The sequence below is a fragment of the Nothoprocta perdicaria genome, unplaced genomic scaffold, assembly GCF_003342845.1.
Source record: "Nothoprocta perdicaria isolate Ctin4 unplaced genomic scaffold, notPer1 scaffold_253, whole genome shotgun sequence".
Classification (NCBI taxonomy): Eukaryota; Metazoa; Chordata; class Aves; order Tinamiformes; family Tinamidae; genus Nothoprocta; species Nothoprocta perdicaria.
The window spans coordinates 388,189-405,826 of NW_020455481.1; the positions used below are offsets into that span (position 1 = coordinate 388,189).

The window sequence follows — 17,638 nt, forward strand, 5'->3', positions numbered from 1 at the left end:
TCCCCACTTCTGAGAAAAAGCAGGTGTCCCCCCTGGCCCGGCTCCCAGGGCCAATGCCATAAAATCCATGTGAGGAACAGGGGGAGGAACAAGGCAAAGGTCGGGGATTTCTTGCACCGACCTCTCTATCAGGGCCAATCAGACAGGCAGCCACCTAAGATTTTTGCTGCCTTATTTTCTTGTCTAGCAGTATGCATGCTTTGTATAATTGCGGTGGGTATTTGGGAGAGGTAAGAAAGGGAAAGCAAATAAGCTTCTTACAGGGATATTTTGTTCCTGAGAGGAAAAAGATCCAAGGCGATGCAATGCTACAAGCATATCTTGCGGGGCAGGAACAAATGTTCAAACGTGAGGAGCTGGGGCAGGGGATTCAAGCTGCTTCTGCTCAAGGCAACCCCGAGCATTTGCATCACAGAAATGACAACACAAGCACTGGAGATAGCAGCTAAACTGGCATCTCGTGATTTAGTGGATTAGCTCAGCACATTTCTCCACTTGGACAAGAGTTGTCACTGGCTTCCATGGCAGTCAGGAGCACAAGGGGAAGGTCCCTAACGTGCTCAATTACTAAGCTGGCTGAAGTTCACAAAAACAGACTATTACTCTGTTTGAGAACACGGCAGTAGAAAAACCCTCATTTTTTGTCTATAAGTTTTTGTTGTATCAAGTTCTACAAGACAAAAATCTGAACAAGCAAAGCCAGCAGAAACGCTCTCTCTGGGTAGGCACGTACACCTACTTGGCAGCATTCTTAACTCTTATCATTAAACAGCAATTACTGTGCTCGCATAATCAAGTAAATAGGCATGATGTTATTTCTTAATTGGATCTTCAACCCTCTTCAAATACCTTTACTTTAGAACTGTGAATTAGCAAGAATGCAGATACTCGATGGCGTGTGCCTGGTTACTTCTCCTGCAACTTCAAAGAGTATCTAGAGGGCTTCCTTAGCTTGGATTGRATTGGGCAAGTGGAAAAAATATATATTAATATATACATGGACCTCAATGCTTCCTGTCTGMCTGCCATAGGAAGTGAGAGCTGTGACACTCCTTCCATCCAGCAGAACCACTAAACTGTAACTTCATTTTTGAAAATCTATCAGTAACTGAGAAGCTTCCTACTACTGCAGTGTTGAGGGCTGCACATGACATTTCTTTGTGGCTGCCAGAGCTGTCCTTGTCCCAGCAGGTCTGCTTTACTGGCAGCAATGGTGTGCAGAGGTGCTCAGCCGAGAGGCTCCATCCGACACTCAGTGGCTGCTGCTACCTGCCCACAGCTGCCCCCGAGCACCATGTCCCCAGACCAGCTCGTCTCCAAGGCCTGCAAAGCAGCTCGCAGCTAAGAGACATGAATATGGGGCTGCAGCACCCATGGACSCAGTGGGGTTTGTGGATCAGTCCCGCACGGCTTCGTTATAGCAAGCAGGAGGCCCTCTTATCTTATAACCCCACCAGATACAGCTGTATCTTCCACTTCTGTGTCCAAATTAGACTTCATGCTACATGTCACCTGGGATATTTGATTTTTTTTCTCCTTTTTGGACTGTCCTCAACTCCTTTTCTCTAATAATTACCAACCTGACAGACAAAACTTCTAGCATAATCTTCAACAATTGGAAAAAAAATGGTGTATTTGTCAATAAACCATGTTAATCGGGTGTTAACCCTGAAACTTGGTGTTTCAATCAGCCTTTGGACACGATTAATAATTTGTATGCTAATACAAATATCTGTACAGTCATACRGATGTCAGAGATACCTAAAAAGCACAGTTTGTGAAAGAAAGGTGGCTTTAAGAAATCTGACTTTTCCAAAGCCAGCAGCAAGTGTCCTAACAAAGTGACAACATGGGGGAGTTCATATGAACCAGGTAAGTAAGTGGTACAAACGACTTACCTTGGCAGAGTCTCTGCAGGATTTGCATTATTCTTTTTTTTAATACAGAATATGGAGGGGGGGGAATCAYACTCACACACATAAACACAAAATATGATTTTCCCAACAAAGAATCACAGGACAAAAGAGGAGAACCAAGAAACCACACCGGAGTTAATCAGTCAGTCATCAGTTTGAAAGGAGAGAGCACTGCACCCCACACACCGCGCCACTCTGGCAAGCCAGGCACCAAGGTGAACTTCATACTGTTTCTTAGCTGATTTGGGCCACTTCTTTGAAAGTTCACCCCGATGCCTGGCTTGCCACACGTAACAGGGGGCAACCTGCGCGTCAGGGTGACACGTCACCATTTAGGCAAACTCCTGGAAAGCGCCACAAGTGCCATGGGACGAGATCYCGGGCACGTGCCGCCCAGACCCCGCTGACATGCAGCTGTGTGGCAGCCCCACAGCAAAGCAAAACCTTCTTGGCAAACACGAGCAACGGCATCAGCAGCCTCGACACTCGTGGCCATGAGTGACAAGTCACGTTGACTAGATGATCTCCAGAGGTCCCTTCCAACCTTAAGGCTTCCAGGACTCTATGATTTCGCCCGCATTTTAGGCACACAGTGGATTTGGATGGAAATTGGATTGGATTTGGATGGAAGCTACTCCATACTTTTAAGCACTTGCCTTGCTGAACGGCAAGGCAGAATTAGCAAAGCACATTAAAAATGAAGCAAGTATCAAATGTGAATTGAACCCATGTTCTAAAATATTAATGGTCTGATAACAGCACTATTAATATAGTCAGTAACATCATATCTGATGCATGACACCCATTCACGTAAACAGCATAACTCATAGGATAAGCTGCCACTCAGAAGTAAATTAAAAGTTTCATTTTGAATAAATTTCTTTAACTTTCAAGATATTTAAAAAACTTAAGCAACTATTTTTAAAAATAGAGCGTCATATTCAAATTTTGTTTCAACTGGAGACTACGTCCTATGCACTGATACTTTTAAGCTACTCGCATCTTCCCCTAAAGGCACTCAATYTAGAGAGCGATTTAATTCCTATTTTGAACCAAATGTTGAAATAATGGATGGCAGATCAAGCAAAACTATGCTAATTACATTTCAAAGAAGAAAAAAAGGCTCTCAGAACTGGAAAATAAGCATCWTTTTCTATTCTGGGTAAAGGCTAACACTCCTTGGGAAACACAGCTAGTCGTGGCGGCTTTCCTGTGAGCGATCATATTCACAAATTTAGAAATCCTACAGTTTAGGCAGGGATGCTTCAATTATCACTGCTCCAGAGGCGGATGCAAATATGTACTAAATAGGCAAAGGCATCCTTTCCCCACACCCTCTGGTTCAGGGAATGCGAATTATCTGCAGCCCCTTCCAGAGGCCTGGAACGCCGACAGGAATGCTGGTGACCACAAGGATTAAAAATATCTTTTATTCCTTTAGAGGGCCCTACTGGGAACATGAATGTGCACAYAGCACTGTTCATGTCGGTGACAGCCTCTTGGATAGCTATTTTCTAATTAAAAGTGTTCAGGGCGTCCAGCTATGCCGCCCCGCCGCCGACCGCCTCCTTGGCTATCGGCACGACCCTGCCGAGAGCAGCGGCGAGRGGGACAGGACACGGAAGGGAGAAAACGCCATGGGAAGAGCAAATCCAGCGCGTGGCTGGGGAGCAGCTCCGCTCTGCGCCGGCCGGGCCCTCACGCGGCTCCTCGGCGCCTCAGCGGCCCTCATGGCGCCGCAGGCCGCGCCRACGGGCTCCATGAAGGGCCGCGTTTCCTACCGTGCCTTCCAGAGGCCTCAGCGAGGCGTGTGAAGCGGAGGACGGGGACAAAACGGTTCTTTCCAAAATTTTATGTTTGGAGTCCTTTCAGCAGGAAGCTTTTGTCTGTAAGAGTCATTTTTTTTCTTTTTTCCCCCCTTTTAGCGGGGGAGGACTGGGTGCAGAGGCCAGAGCAGGTGGGCAATGTTCAAACCTTCTACCAAAACCAAAACAATTTTGATGGATCAGACTGCCCTATCAATGGATCTATTCTCTCTTGCCTTTTTATTCATATGTATGCAGACCACACTAATGTTATTTGTAGCCAAAACTTAAAACATGCTCCCTTTCGGTCTCGGGAACAGAGTGTGGCTGAGTCTCCAGCAGGAAGGGGTGGAGATGGACCCAAGAGTATCCTCATCTACAGATCTACCTACCTACACCTGGGTGTAATAAGTATCCTCTAAAATAACCCCACACAAGATGCCTTTTGGCCTATTAAGCACATGTAAGATCCAGCATATTACATATTCATCCATATATTCAGCACTATTAGAGACATTTCTTTGGGGAGGGGAARCACATCGGCCAAGAGAGCTCCAGGAAGAAGAGTAAAATTTACCAGATATTGATTTAAGTTAAAGAATGAAAAGGTGCAGTTTTCAAATCTGACCCATAATTTGATTCAAGGGAAACTGGAGATCAGAAAAGAGGGAGACACAGAGGATTTGGTGATTAGTTTTGTCCTCAGCGCCCCTGTTTACCTGCGGCTTTGTCTGCAGCATCTGAGCTCTTGCCATGGAGATCTGCTTCTAGCCATTTGTACAAGACTACACAACATAACAAGAGATAAAAAAAAAAAAAAGAAAAAAAAAAAGAAAGCAAGTATGAACAAAGTGAAAAACACACAAATGTACTGCAGGAGGGAAGGAACATGAGACGTACACACTCCCCTTGGAGACATCTCTTCCCCCCACCACCGCTGGCTATGGGTAAATTCATGCGATAAACTTCAGTGCCTGTATTAGTATAAAGCTGTTGAAGACACCGACAGACATTGTGGAAATACCTGTCAAAATTAGTAACAAGATTAAATTCTAAGTACTTCATGCAGCCACAGAGTCTCCCTATTGCCAAAGACGGCTTGCTTCATGCTTAAGCCATTCCAGAGCCCATGAAACTCAAGGGAAAAAAAAATGTCAAACTAAACTTGGAGGTTTTCTTTAGTATAATAGTTATCCGTGTTGCTAATGCTTTCAGTACTGTATTGGTTGCCATTTTCAGGAGTTTTTTCAAGTTGCCTAATAGCTACATTCACCACTTGTGTCTCGTGAGAGGGTGTTTCTAGGCAAAGACTCAAAAAGATAAGCTCTATGTTTATAACTTGGATGGGCAGTCTTCCCCTAACAACTACCCCAAGTCCTGAAAAGAAAAAAAAAGTGTTTTCAAAGACACCATAACACAGATTAAACACAAAAATCTTGAGGTTAAATTTATTTTACAAACCTGAAACATATACTAAGGCTGTAATGTCACAGACCTCTCTGGTCATTCAGTTTCTAGGTATAAATTCACAGCAGGTTTCTACTACTACCCTTGTATCTCAGCTGTTCTAATCAAGGCATCTGGGAACTCCGTCAAGCCCATAATTTCTGGAAAAGCAGCCCACTCCACAGAAGACACAGAAAAATACTTGCAATAAAGGTTTTTAAATTATAATTCGTGCTTTGGGAGAATAATTTTCCTGCTCCTTTGGGGAGACATCTGAAAAGAACTCGCATTAACTCTACAGCACGATGGGTTTCTGCTCCAGGTGTCAGCCCATTCTCTTCCATCTTTCGAGTTGTCTGAATTTTAAAGTTGCATAAATATTAATGCGCAGGGAACAAAACAAGCCCTTGCCTACAGCTGCTGCGGGAACAGATTGCYGGGGCGTTTGTTTGGGCTCTCAGAAAAGGCTGATCTAACTCCCGACACAGAGCCGCGTCCCGGTTTCGGCYGCAGTCAGGATTCCCAACCCTCCTGCTCGCAAGCCAAATCTGGTGAGCGAGCACCAAACCACCACAGCACCTTTGCCTGCCTCTCTGGCACACCCCTACCATGGCTTGCCCCCAAAATCACTTCCAGAACTGCTATTTAAAGGGAATTAGGGCCCAAGGGCAGCACTTCTGCAGGAGGAGCAAGCAGTGAGCAGCAGAGATTTAACAGCCTGGGACAGCACAGGTGCCAGGGCAGGCTCTTTGCTCTGCCACCCCCTCCAGGATTTTGGCTGCAAATACCGACCACGGGGCTAAGGAGCCGCAGAAGGGGTGGAAATCCCTGCACATGAAGCCAAAGGCCGGGTGCTCATTAACAACCAAGTGCGGAGCTATGAAGAGCCTGTCCAATCTAGTCCCTGATATATGGACCCTGTAGGGAAACGTAATAGCTGTTGCCACAAAATAACTGAACTAAAAACAAAAACAAAAAAACCCTTAATATTTCAAGAGTCTTTTTAGAAAGGAGATTTGGTTGTCTGAGAGTCACAGCATAAGATCAAATAAACAAAAAGGAAAAAAGAAGCCACACACAAGCAACTTCGCCATCATCCCTTCCTTCTGACCTTGATTAAAATACCAACTATCTGCCCACTGGGTAACATTATCCAGTACCAGCTCTGTTAGCTTCTTAAAATAGCAGCTCCCAGACGCCGACAGATCCACAAAGACATCCCTCTCCATGAGAAAACAGGCATGAGGGGCACAGGCCGCTTGGCACAAAACTGCCCTGCAATCTGGTCACTCCCGTATTCAAAGAAATAGCAACAGCTCAAGGCATGCTTTTTGGGGAAAGAAGGGGGATAAGAAGGGGGGATGTTATTACAAAGGTAGAGAGGGTCATCACTCATGCACTTCGACATCTGACTCAAAGGCTTGAACTGATAAGCAGAAAATTGTGATACAGATGTAAGACTGAAATTATACTTATTATACAGGGAATACAAGGAAGAAAGTTGCCATCTGTTTTTCAGGTCTTTGTTTTCCTCTAGAAATGAAGAGGCATGGAATTTATCCATGACTTTCCCATTGCCTGGCTRGTTTTCCAAGCATACACTCCTGATCCATTGCTTGCATTTTATAGAGAGCATGACCCCAAGATCTGTGGTCTGCCCTGTACGAAGTAAGGGCAATGCTCATTTCCATACGTATACTTCTATACTCTGCCCTGGTGTTCAGTTTGGGTACTTGTATAGAATAAATAAGAATTTGCACCAATCAAGAAAACAATCTGAGCAGCAATTTGAGCAACACAGTTGAAGTTAATTTAAGTTTCMTTGTTTTGAAATTGCCTGTTAACTTTTTGGTTAGAGAACTTACATAGCAAGTGCATGACTGTATGCAACCCTATGAAAGCAAAGGGTTTCAAGTCCACCAAAATCCACCAAACCCACCAAAAATGTGTCCTGAGGTCTGAAAACGTAGCCCCTCTATGTCCCTTTTAACTCATACACACATTGATCTAAGCAGGGACAAGCTAAAACTTGAGACTCCTCCCCAGCTCCTAAGCCTAAATGTCCAGGTTAAACCTGGCTGTGAGCAGAGCTACTGAAGCGAGTCCTAGGGAGGTTGTAGGTGCCCATTCAGCACCTGAAACTCATACACAGTTGAGTCCTGTGACTCTAAAGACATAATGACATTCTCAGATTGGTTGTGAGAACACACAGAGCAGTTATATACATGTATACACACACACACACATATATATATACACAGATACATGGAAAAATATAAAACTTTATTATAATTATAGAAATCTTAAGACAAATTTTGTCCTCTATTCCTCCAAGGCACAGGTATCAAGAGTTGTCTTAATGAAGCAGACTCTACAGTTGATATTTTTGGAGATGAGAACCAGGGAAAAAAAAAAAAAGAAAGAAAAAAGAAACATCTTGTCATCCTAAAATCCYCATGCCATTGCTGGTTGGGTTTGTGCACCAGAATGTGGGAAGAAAAGGGGAACTTTCCAGTAAATTTTGCTCTGGGGCTTTTTTAGTACAAGAAAAACATTTTTTTTTTTTTAAGCTACAGTATGTTCAGATATCTTTTAMGTTGGGTGGTATTCAGAGGGATTTTTTAAGCCACTTCACCCCACACGTCACATACTGGTATTTGACGCTCCCCTCGCTCCTCAGGAGGGCGATTCCAGGCGGTTGTCCCTTGGGGCTAAGAGCAGCCCCCCCAAAGCTGTGCGGCTACAACAGCAGGGCGAGAACCACCGCACGGCTCACACCTTCTGCTGCCGGATTTAAGCGCGCCTGGCAAGCCAGTGCAAGAAAAGCAAGCAGCTTAATTTGCCCTGGATCTTTTTCAGTGCTAATCAACGCTGACAGAAGCAGAGCACAGAGATGCCCATCTGACYGCTCAAGTAGTCAGGCTGGCCTGGGTTTGGGTTTTGCTTTTGGGGGGGATTTTACTTGTACCTGTCTCGCACAAGCTTGAGCTCTTCACACTCTTGGAGTCGCACTGAGCAATTCCGATTTCCATTTTAAAGGGAGCCCCTGCTTTCTGATGCCCTTTGTGTCCCCGATCAAAGAGCTGCCCCTTGATGTGCTCAGCTACAAAAGGGAGCCAAATGACTTTTTTGTTTTCATCTGGCCCTTCGAACCCATCTGCAAAATGCTCTGCTTTACATGCATTCGCACTCACCAGATACACGCACTGTGGTGGTGAGAGGGAAGCTTTCCCCAGAAAAAAAAAATGGAAAAAAAMCATTTTTTYCCACATGGCAAAMCCCCCAGGCCACCCGTGGCAGCGATGGCTCCTCCACGGTCCTTGCAGAGCCCTTTGGACCCCAGATCCCACCCGCTGGGCGGCACAGACAGCTAYAGAGAGGACAAATGTAGAACCAACTTTGCACTGCACCGGGTTACGGTTTTTCATGTCCCGTGTACTGGTCAAAACCGCTCGCATTAAGAAACTGCTTGAAGCTGAGGTTGATGCTGGTGAATTTGCACCAGGGGCCACTGACCAACTACGAGAGCGCAGCAACGGTGCCTAAGACCCATGAGAAACATTCTCCATGCCTTAAGGAAACCAGGACCAGATGCAGCCTTTCGAGCTGCAGCAGAGCTCCACGTCCCTCCAGCAAAGCAAAAGCCATTTATGCTCTGTAACTGCTGACTGTTTGGTGGCCAGAGGCCAAACCTAGTGCAAATACAGGAGGCTTAAGGCAGGCTCGAGCCACCATACCACAACACAGTGCCAGGATTCAAGCCCAAAGGCAGGGGCCCAYGCTGCTGCTTTCATTTCTGCAGCCAAACTGGGCTTCAGATGGAMAGCTCTGCGCACAACAACATTTCTACCATGCCTCTAATTTAGCTCACAGCCCTACAAAGGATACCCCCAAAGCAGCTCCTCTGGCTTCCCTTGGTGCCCCGGGGAGAATTAGGTGCCAAAGCTGCTTTGTGAAGCAGCTGGATCTTCGTTGGGAACTGTATATTTTGCCTGTTATTTTAGCACTTGTAGGGATGGCAGCAGCACAAATGGAGTTCTAAGCAGCAGCCCTGAAACTGCATGTCATTTAAGCAAAGGTTTCCTCTTTACCACCAATCTTTCAGTGCCCGCATCCCAGGTTGACCGGCACGCTAAAATACACGGGTACAAGGTATGTAATTGCTGCTCTCATTTGTAAACAAGTGTGAGTTGTCACCCACTACAGAGAGGCTAATTCGAAAGCAAAGCGTCTCTAACAGCCCTTCTGGCCACGGCACAAACACCTCACGCAAAAGTAATGGCAGTTACAATATTTTCACACGTCTCTCGCATAGAGGGGAATTTTGCAGAATTCACTGGAATCCCTCATACAACGGAGCAAGCCCGGTGCTGTGCCGCTCTGGAGAGCCGCTCCGGAGAGCCGCTCCAGCACAAATTAAAAGCTAAATATTTCATAGCGAGGAGATCAAGGCTGGATTAGCCAGGCTGCACCGCAGCTGAGCACGCCGCAGAGCCCAAGGTCCCCGGTGCTTCCCGTCCCACCGAACTGCCCAGGCAGCACCAGGGATGCTCCGAAAACTCCAGCGATTCCTACCCGCGCCGCAGTGGCGTCTCTTGGGATCCCCGTGTCCCCTGGGATTCCCGCTCCAAACGCCTTCCCCCTTCGGGCTTTCACAGGCTAGTGGTTATTCAGCACCCATCACACCGATGCACCAGGAAAGTCCTTGGAGGACACCCCCCATGCAAAGCTCACAGGCTTGGGTACACTGCATTAAATATTTATCTTAAGGAAACAAATTCCTTTTTTTTTTTTTTTTTTTTTTTTTGATACTTACGTAGGAATTAGCAAACACCCAAACTATTCATGCTTGTGACAGCAAATAATGCAAATCCTGGCAATTACCCAGCTGTGAGCCAGCTTACCAATAAGTCAAGCTAAACATAGCTGAGCACCAGTATTCCTGGGTATTTACATATAATAAAGCTGTCAGTTTTACTACTTCACTGAAAGAATGCCTTCCTGAAAAAAGACTGTAAGGTGACGACTGGTGTTAGATTACTGTGGACTGCAATGAATATTTCAAAGGCTTCACACACAGATGCAGCAGCAGTCCAACAGGGCTAGGCTCAAAGCCTGCACAGAAATAGGCAGTACATGTGGGGAACAGAAACCCCTCCTTTAAAAAAGGGGCACATTTGTGCACCAGACTAAAGGGATCTGAGCACTTACATAGCTCTTAGAGTGACAAATTCAAGGGTCACGACAGAATTACAAAAATATTCGTCCTTCCAACTCAGCTTACTTTTTGACAAGACTAACTAAGCTCCAAAAAGCTCTTCTGCCTCTGAAAAAAAAAAAAGGCAGCTTGTTAATGGAGGACCCCGGCCTGGGCTCTGATTTCAGCAGGGCTTATTCTGTTTCCAAACCACTACGACAGCCTGAATTTGATTTATGGTAATGCACAGGGAGCTTCAAATCCGCATTTTGTGCCACCAGCAGATCGATTCATGGGCAGCCTGAGCAACCAGTGATTTTACGTAAGCTAMAGCCCTAACAGGGCTGCAGCTCTGCCGCCAGGTAACCCCTCCCCAGGGATTAGGGAGCATCCCGGTGCCATGTGCTGCTCAGCTCCGAGCTGGCCGTGCCGGGGGTTGTTATCCCGGCGGAAAAACCACATCTGCCCACTCTCCCACGCCCTCGTGGAGCAGGTGGGAGCTGGACTTGGTTTCATCCCGGCTGGCAACACCTTCAGCTTGGCAGCGGAGGTGGAGGATGCCCTTGGGAAAAAAAAATCCTAAGAAATCCTACTGCAGTCCCACGTCAGCTTCGCACAGGTCCCACTGCTTCCTCCCTGCCTGAAAAGACGGCGGGTTTCCCGCCGTGGGCTGGGATGGAGCTGGAGCAGCCCATGGCCTGCAGCAGAGCGTGTGGGTCAGAGCTGCTTGCCCTGCCACGCTTACCCCAGAGCACTCCCCGGCGCTGCCCGGGCTCCCTCCCTGCTGCAGATCTGCACCTCCTCAGGCAAAGGATAAAATTGCTCCATGTCCCTGAGCCGTCAGGGCACGTCTAAGAATTCATTCAATCAACACTGTCTAAAATCACTCAGGCTTCCCGAGCCTCTTCCGCTTTTGCTTTGAAAACACCTATAATCACAACCGTGTGTCAACCTGTAGAAGCAAAAGCTCCTATTTCAATACATGTCCTGTCCTGACAGGAAGCCACTTCTCCCATTTCCTCCATCCTCCTTTTACCTAATATTTTGGAAATCACGTTCTTCAGAAGAAGATCATACCCTAGGCAGTCCTAGGTCAGAAACAAGTGCCTTCCAGGCACGAAACAACACAAAGCTGCTGCTAAGACACCCAGCAGTGACTGAGCACTACGGAGCCTTCTAAAAATAACCCACACCTGTAATTCGCAGAGGAAAAAAATAAGAGGGAGGAAATTGCACAAATTCCTCTCCAGCTTTAACCTCAAGGGCTACCAAGGAAGCCTTGCAATGAGTTATTTCCAGCACTGTACAACTTCAAGCAAGCACACGTGGCCTCAGCCCCACACCTCTCAGGTTTTATCCATTTACTGCTGATCAACGATGATTCAGGAACCACAAGGTCCTCTCCTCACCTCTCCTTATTCTCATACCCACATCAAGCCGCTCATTTTGCCAGCTCAGGTGCTTCTAATGGAGAGCTGCACTAGTGACCTCTCCCAGATGAAGGATGGCGCCCAGCGCAGGGCTACSAGGATGATCAGGGGCCTGGAACATCTGCCCTRTGAGCAAAGGCTGAGGGAGCTGGGCCTGTTCAGCCTGGAGAAGAGGAGGCTGAGGGGGGACCTGATCAGCGTGTATAAATACCTCAAGGGAGGCAGTGAGGAGGAGGGGGCGGCCTCTTTTCAGTGGTGGACAGCGATAGGACTAGAGGAAATGGCTTCAAACTGAAGCACCAAAAGTTCCACAGGAAGTTAAGGGAAAAATTCCTTGACAGTGAAGGTGACAGAGCCCTGGAACAGGCTGCCCAGAGAGGCTGTGGAGTCTCCTTCTCTGGAGATCTTCCAAACCCGCTTGGACGCAGCCCTGTGCTCTGGGTGACCCTGCGTGAGCAGGGGGGTTGGACTAGATGASCTCTGAGGTCCCTTCCAACCTCAACCATTCTATGACTCTATAATTCTATGATATCTGAGGGTGCAATGGGAGGGCCAAGAACAGGGAGTAGAACATGTTTTTCACACCCTGGCTGGGTTAGTTTCCTGATCCAGTTCTCCCTGCCTTGACACAGGAGGTAGCCATGCATGCAGGCCAGTCCCACTCCCCCTGGACTATACTGGGAGGCAGCTCTGGGAGATCCCTATTCTCCCTCGCAACAAAGGGATCTCCAGGCAGGACTTCACGCAGACAGCCTCAAGAGGACTCGTGGTTTATCGTCATGATTTATCCAGCACTTTCTTCACAGATTTAACTCTASGAGATAAACATGCCTTTCTAGCATACACAGGCAACCTCCTGCTCTCTTAAAAGTGCTGCTTCTCGTTTCTTCCTCACAACTTCAAAAGGTCACTGAATGCAAAAAAAAAAAAAGAAAAAAAAAAAGAAAAAAAGCCCCTTTGATGATCATGACATTTGGAGTTTTGCACAAAGCAAAGAGTGAAAAACAGAAAACCCGCAAACCCAAGCAGGGATTTACCAAGCACGAGACGTGCCAGCTCCCAGGCGGCATTAGAAACCGAGACACCCGTGAACGGAGGCAGGAGAGGAAGCCTGGCCATCGCCTCCCCGCAAACAGCACAMGGAAGGGGTGCAACCTCAGACCGCAGCACTAGAAGTCACCGGCACGTCCAACCTCTCCCACATTTGTCAGGGCAGGAGATCTGTCCAAACACACTGGCAAGACAGACCGGCCGCTCGCTCCAAGGTGCTGGTTTGTCACCAGCGAGCAGGAGGGACACGGCTCCAGCGCCCGCTTAGCTGCCATCTGYGCTCCCACAGGAAGGGGCCGCCAACTTGTCCCAAGTCCCAAACTGGAGAGCGCCAGGACTGGCCCAGGGCGGAAAGGGCAGGAGCTGCCGCCTCAGGGCGAGCACAGGGCAGCCTCTGGCCATCAGCAGAGCCGGCCACTGCGCATGGCAGGGCATGGGGGGCAGATCCCAGCATCCCAGGGCAACTCCATCCGAATAACTTGTTTTTGAATATCTGTGGACCAAAAGAGAGGCTCTGAAAACTTACTTAGAATTTGTTTAGTCTTCAAGACTTAGAAAAGAGATTTGTTGGGGAGAGAGGGAGSTTCAGATTATAACAAGTTTCTCTTCTTCCCTCAAAGACTGCCATTTCCCATCACTTCTGTCGGAGGGGAAACGTGAAACACTCTGAGCTCGAATGCGGCTAAGAGCTAGGCTAGGAGCTGACTAGGAAATAAAGACAGAGTGAGGCCGGGAGGAGGCACGTGGGCACTGGGGAGCACCAGCCAGCTCTGCCCTCGTTGCCCCAACCGTGACCAGCCACCTGGCAGAGAAAGCTGAGAGATGAGAGCTCGAGAGGTTCCTACTTCCCACCTACTCACAGCTGGGACCCAGTATCTCAGCAAGCGCCCAAGGGACCCTACCACGTGCTCCTGTGAAAGGCTGGTGGTGCTTTCTGAGTGCTTAGTTCTTCAAAACGTGAGCCCTTCAGCTTTTACACTTGGTGAAGAGTATCTTCCATGCCACTTGACCTCCCTTTGGGAAAGCTGTGCTTCAGAGAGCTCAGTTGGCAGCGGGCGCTGCTGTGTCAGATGYCACCCCAGGGGCCACCACGGCCAGCTCAGTCTTTAAACAAGCCTTGGTAACACAGCATTACCTCTCGTGCACACACACATGCCCAAAAGAAACCCAGGGCATGGAAGGGGAGGGCTGTGCAATTCATGGGTTTCTTCTCCAAGACCTGCAGGATTTTCCTTCGGACAACAGCGCTCAGCAGACGGCTCCGCTCCTGGCTCTCCAAACCCTTATCCGAGACAGGTTTGCTGCTGATGATTTTTCCCTAAGAAGGAGGATTGCTTAAGTTGTGTCATAACTAATTGGGGCACCTCAGGCCAGAAGGCCAGACCTGCTCTCTCTAAATGAGCTTCTCCACCCTTGACAACACCAGGAACATTTGGCAGGGCCAAGGTTCAGAAGTTCACACATGTTCAGCTTTGCACTTGAAAACACTTTYGACATAAGTATAATGCCATGGAGTTACCTAGTGGTTTAAGAGGGCTGGAAGGCAGCTACAGCACAGCTGTGCCCACTTTGGGCACTATATGAACATACCAGTTTCATGCAATAATTAGTCACAGCCAGGAGGCTGACTAACACTGATCTACCCCAAAGGTAGACAGAGCCCGAAGAGATTTTGAGGTAAGTTGTAGAATTTTAGGCACAGCATTAGCAAAAGTCTGCACCTGTGAGCGTCTAGATATGCTCAAAGGGAACTACGCAGAGTGAGCAAGGTGCAGGGTATCAGCATAACAAAGTCTGAAAGGACCTCGGCAAATCATCCGGTCCAAGCTCCCTGGAAAAGCAGGGGTGACTTCAAAGTAAAGTCGTGGTGCTCAGGACTGAGAGCAACAGAAACCACTTTCAGAAGGAAGAACTGCACTGACAATTCAATAACTATTAAGAGGTGGAGAGTCGAGTAAGACTTTGACATTTCAAGACCTCCAGAATAAAAGCAGAAGTTAGGATCTTTCTTATTTAAWGCTTTAAATACAAAACAGAATGCACTCATGCACCCGCAATGTAAATACCAGGCAAGAAAACAAAGTCTTTAAGCAACTCAAACTGCAAAGCACCCGTTTCAGAGCCTCGTTATTCTTACTAGTTTTACCAGCCTTACTAACAAAACTCTTATTGTACAGCACGCAAGAGCAAGCATCATCTTCCGACCAGAGACCACACACTGCACTTATGCCCCCTTCCTAGCTTCTCCGGGAGAATAAAGCAGAGCATGCTTAGAGGCACCACCTGGATGTCCTGGATATAACCATACAGGTTACAGATTCAAGGATTTTGCACCTTCCCTCACTTACGTACTTAGGATCACATAGAGCAAATCACGCCAGTTTCATAGTGGGCCACTTACTAAGAAGCTCCTCTTTTGCAGTGGTTAGCGGCTTTCACAACAAAAAGACCCGTTAAAAAAAACAACCTAGAAATACTCCATGCAGCTTCCGTGCCTTTTCTTGCACTGCTGCATCCCGGGCAGTCCTTAGGCTAATCCCTCCCGAGCAGCCTTGTTGCTCCGGCCTTGCTGCAGGGCAGCTTTGCGGCGCCCTCCTGACACGGGTTTAATGGTGATTAGGAACGGCGCGCTCCGGGAGCAGGCTGCCTGCCAGGCAAGGGCCGGGCACGCCGGGGCCGCGTGCCGGCCAGACGGCAGCTGCCCTCGCTGCAGCTCGAGCCGCCGCGTGAGGCTGTTTCCTTGTTTTCCGAGATGAGGCTAAATGAGCCCAGCAGGAGACAGAAGGCCGGGGCAAATCCTACAAGGCGGCTCCGCCAGCCTGCTCCGAAGGTGACAGACACGGCTCCACCGGGAGGTATTGCTTACACTGAAGCGAGGGGCAGGGTGAGCATCARCCTTGGGCAAAGTGCACCCACCCCAGGTACATAACTCCAAAAGGGGGTGAAATGCCCTCGTTTTTCAGAGTGACAGGCARGCCACAGGTGACTCTGGGCATCATTATCCCCTTCCCTCCCTCTCCCTCCAGCTCCAGAGCAGAGAGGCCTGCAGCCGTGGGTCTCTCAAAGCAGTGGCAGACTCTCTTCCCACCACTTCTTTTTCCTCCAACTCTGAAAGATGCCAGAAGAGCAGAATCGATCGGTATTTATCCAGCTAAATTGAGCTTTATACTGCTGCTCAGTATCGTAACACAGAAGCATGTTAYGAAGCACCCAGGCATGTCCAGCTCGCTGCCCCAGGAAAACCCCCAGGCTGCTCAGAGTCCCATGGGTGCATACACAGGGAGGGCCAGAATTCATCAGGAAAAGCAGCCAGAGTGACAGCACGCTGTTAAGTCCACAAAACTCTATAATTAGGATGTGCCAAGATCGAGAGAGCAGTGTAAGCAAAAGCTCGTTTAGATGCTGCTGCTTTTGGACTAGAGCTGGGGAAAGAGGGAAAGGAAGAACAAGGACGTGTTGAGAAAGATTCATTCAGAAAAAGAAGAAAAGCAAYCAAGTGATTTTTCAACAAAGTGCTCATCTTCCTCATACACCTATCCTGCTTTGGCTGTGCTTTCCGTGTATTGTACTACATGCAGCTTCAAAAGGTGCCCAAACAGCAAAGAGTTAAGGCTACGCTTATTGTGCGTGCTCAGCTACCACACAAGTGTAGTATGGAGAAAACCTTCTGTCATCACTTAAATACCTCCCTTCCCTGCCCTCCCTCCGTCAGTATAGCCAGTATCTCCTGCATGTGAAGAGCAAGACAACTTCAGAGATGCTTCCAAGGGCATCAATAAAGCTATCGATGTTTCTAAAATAACATGTCCTTATCAGTATGCTGTCAATAATACTTATATATTTGCATCAGCTACGATGTTTGCTTTTAAAAACACAGAAGGTATCCTCTTTAGAAGGCTTACAGCTTAGGAGTGATCCACGGAGTGGGTCTGAACCATCATGTCAGCTCTCAGAATGATGCAAAGATGGCTTGATGGGAACTGCAGCATCATCGCACTCCTTGGGGCACCACATGCAGAGTCAACACTTGCATGTGAATTGCTTTCACAGACTTATCTTTAACAAAGCCGGTATTGTTCATGCTCTCACTAAATAAATTTATGGTATTATATGGCACAGTCCTCCAGCTGTTGRAAAAAAAAGCATTAAAGTCATATCYAGAAGTGTATTCAGGCTCCATAAGATTTTTCTTGTATGTATATATGAAATCTGTAAGTATATTCTGGCAGTTGCAGAATTTGGAAGGCCTTGATCGGGGTTTGTGGACTCATGGCATAATTCCTCCTTTAGTCTGAAAACTCTTCAAGAACCTCCAGCTCTGCAGGATGCTCCTTCCCATTCCAGGCCCAGCCCAAGCTCCTGCTCAAGCTCAAGCTGAGTTTGAGCATCACTTGGCCTAGTTTTTAAGGCTCCTCACAGCTTGATGCAGCAAGTGAGCACAGCACCCTCACACAACGCAGTTACAGCTGCTTCCCAAAAGAATACCTAGCGTCAGCTTTAACATAGCTCAAAGGTAAAATCCTTCTTTCCAGGGATGAAGCATCTGTGCTCAACTGCATTTCTGTACTCGGAGTAGGGTAGAGAGTGGGTTTCAACTGCCCCTTCTTTTCACATGGGTATAGGATGGGGTTTGGACAACAGGAGCACCTTGACAGAAGAGGCAACCTTTATCCATTTGAACAAATAAAGTGCTCATTTCGAGGATTTTGGCAGCTGTCTTAACAATAAACATTCCATATAAACAATAATAAATATTCCAAATATGCAGCTACCTACAGAGCGAGAAGGCAAGTC

The 17,638-nt window shown here is 47.6% G+C and overlaps 1 protein-coding gene across 1 annotated transcript in view; it reads right to left on the bottom strand.

Annotated features, from left to right (window-relative positions):
- Positions 1–17,638, bottom strand: part of DENND5B (DENN domain containing 5B) — an 87,206-nt gene that overhangs the window by 52,870 nt on the left and 16,698 nt on the right. The window contains exon 2 of the mRNA XM_026040348.1: positions 4,441–4,506. Within this exon, the coding sequence (XP_025896133.1) occupies positions 4,441–4,506 (66 nt within the window). The remainder of the gene's footprint in view (positions 1–4,440; positions 4,507–17,638) is intronic.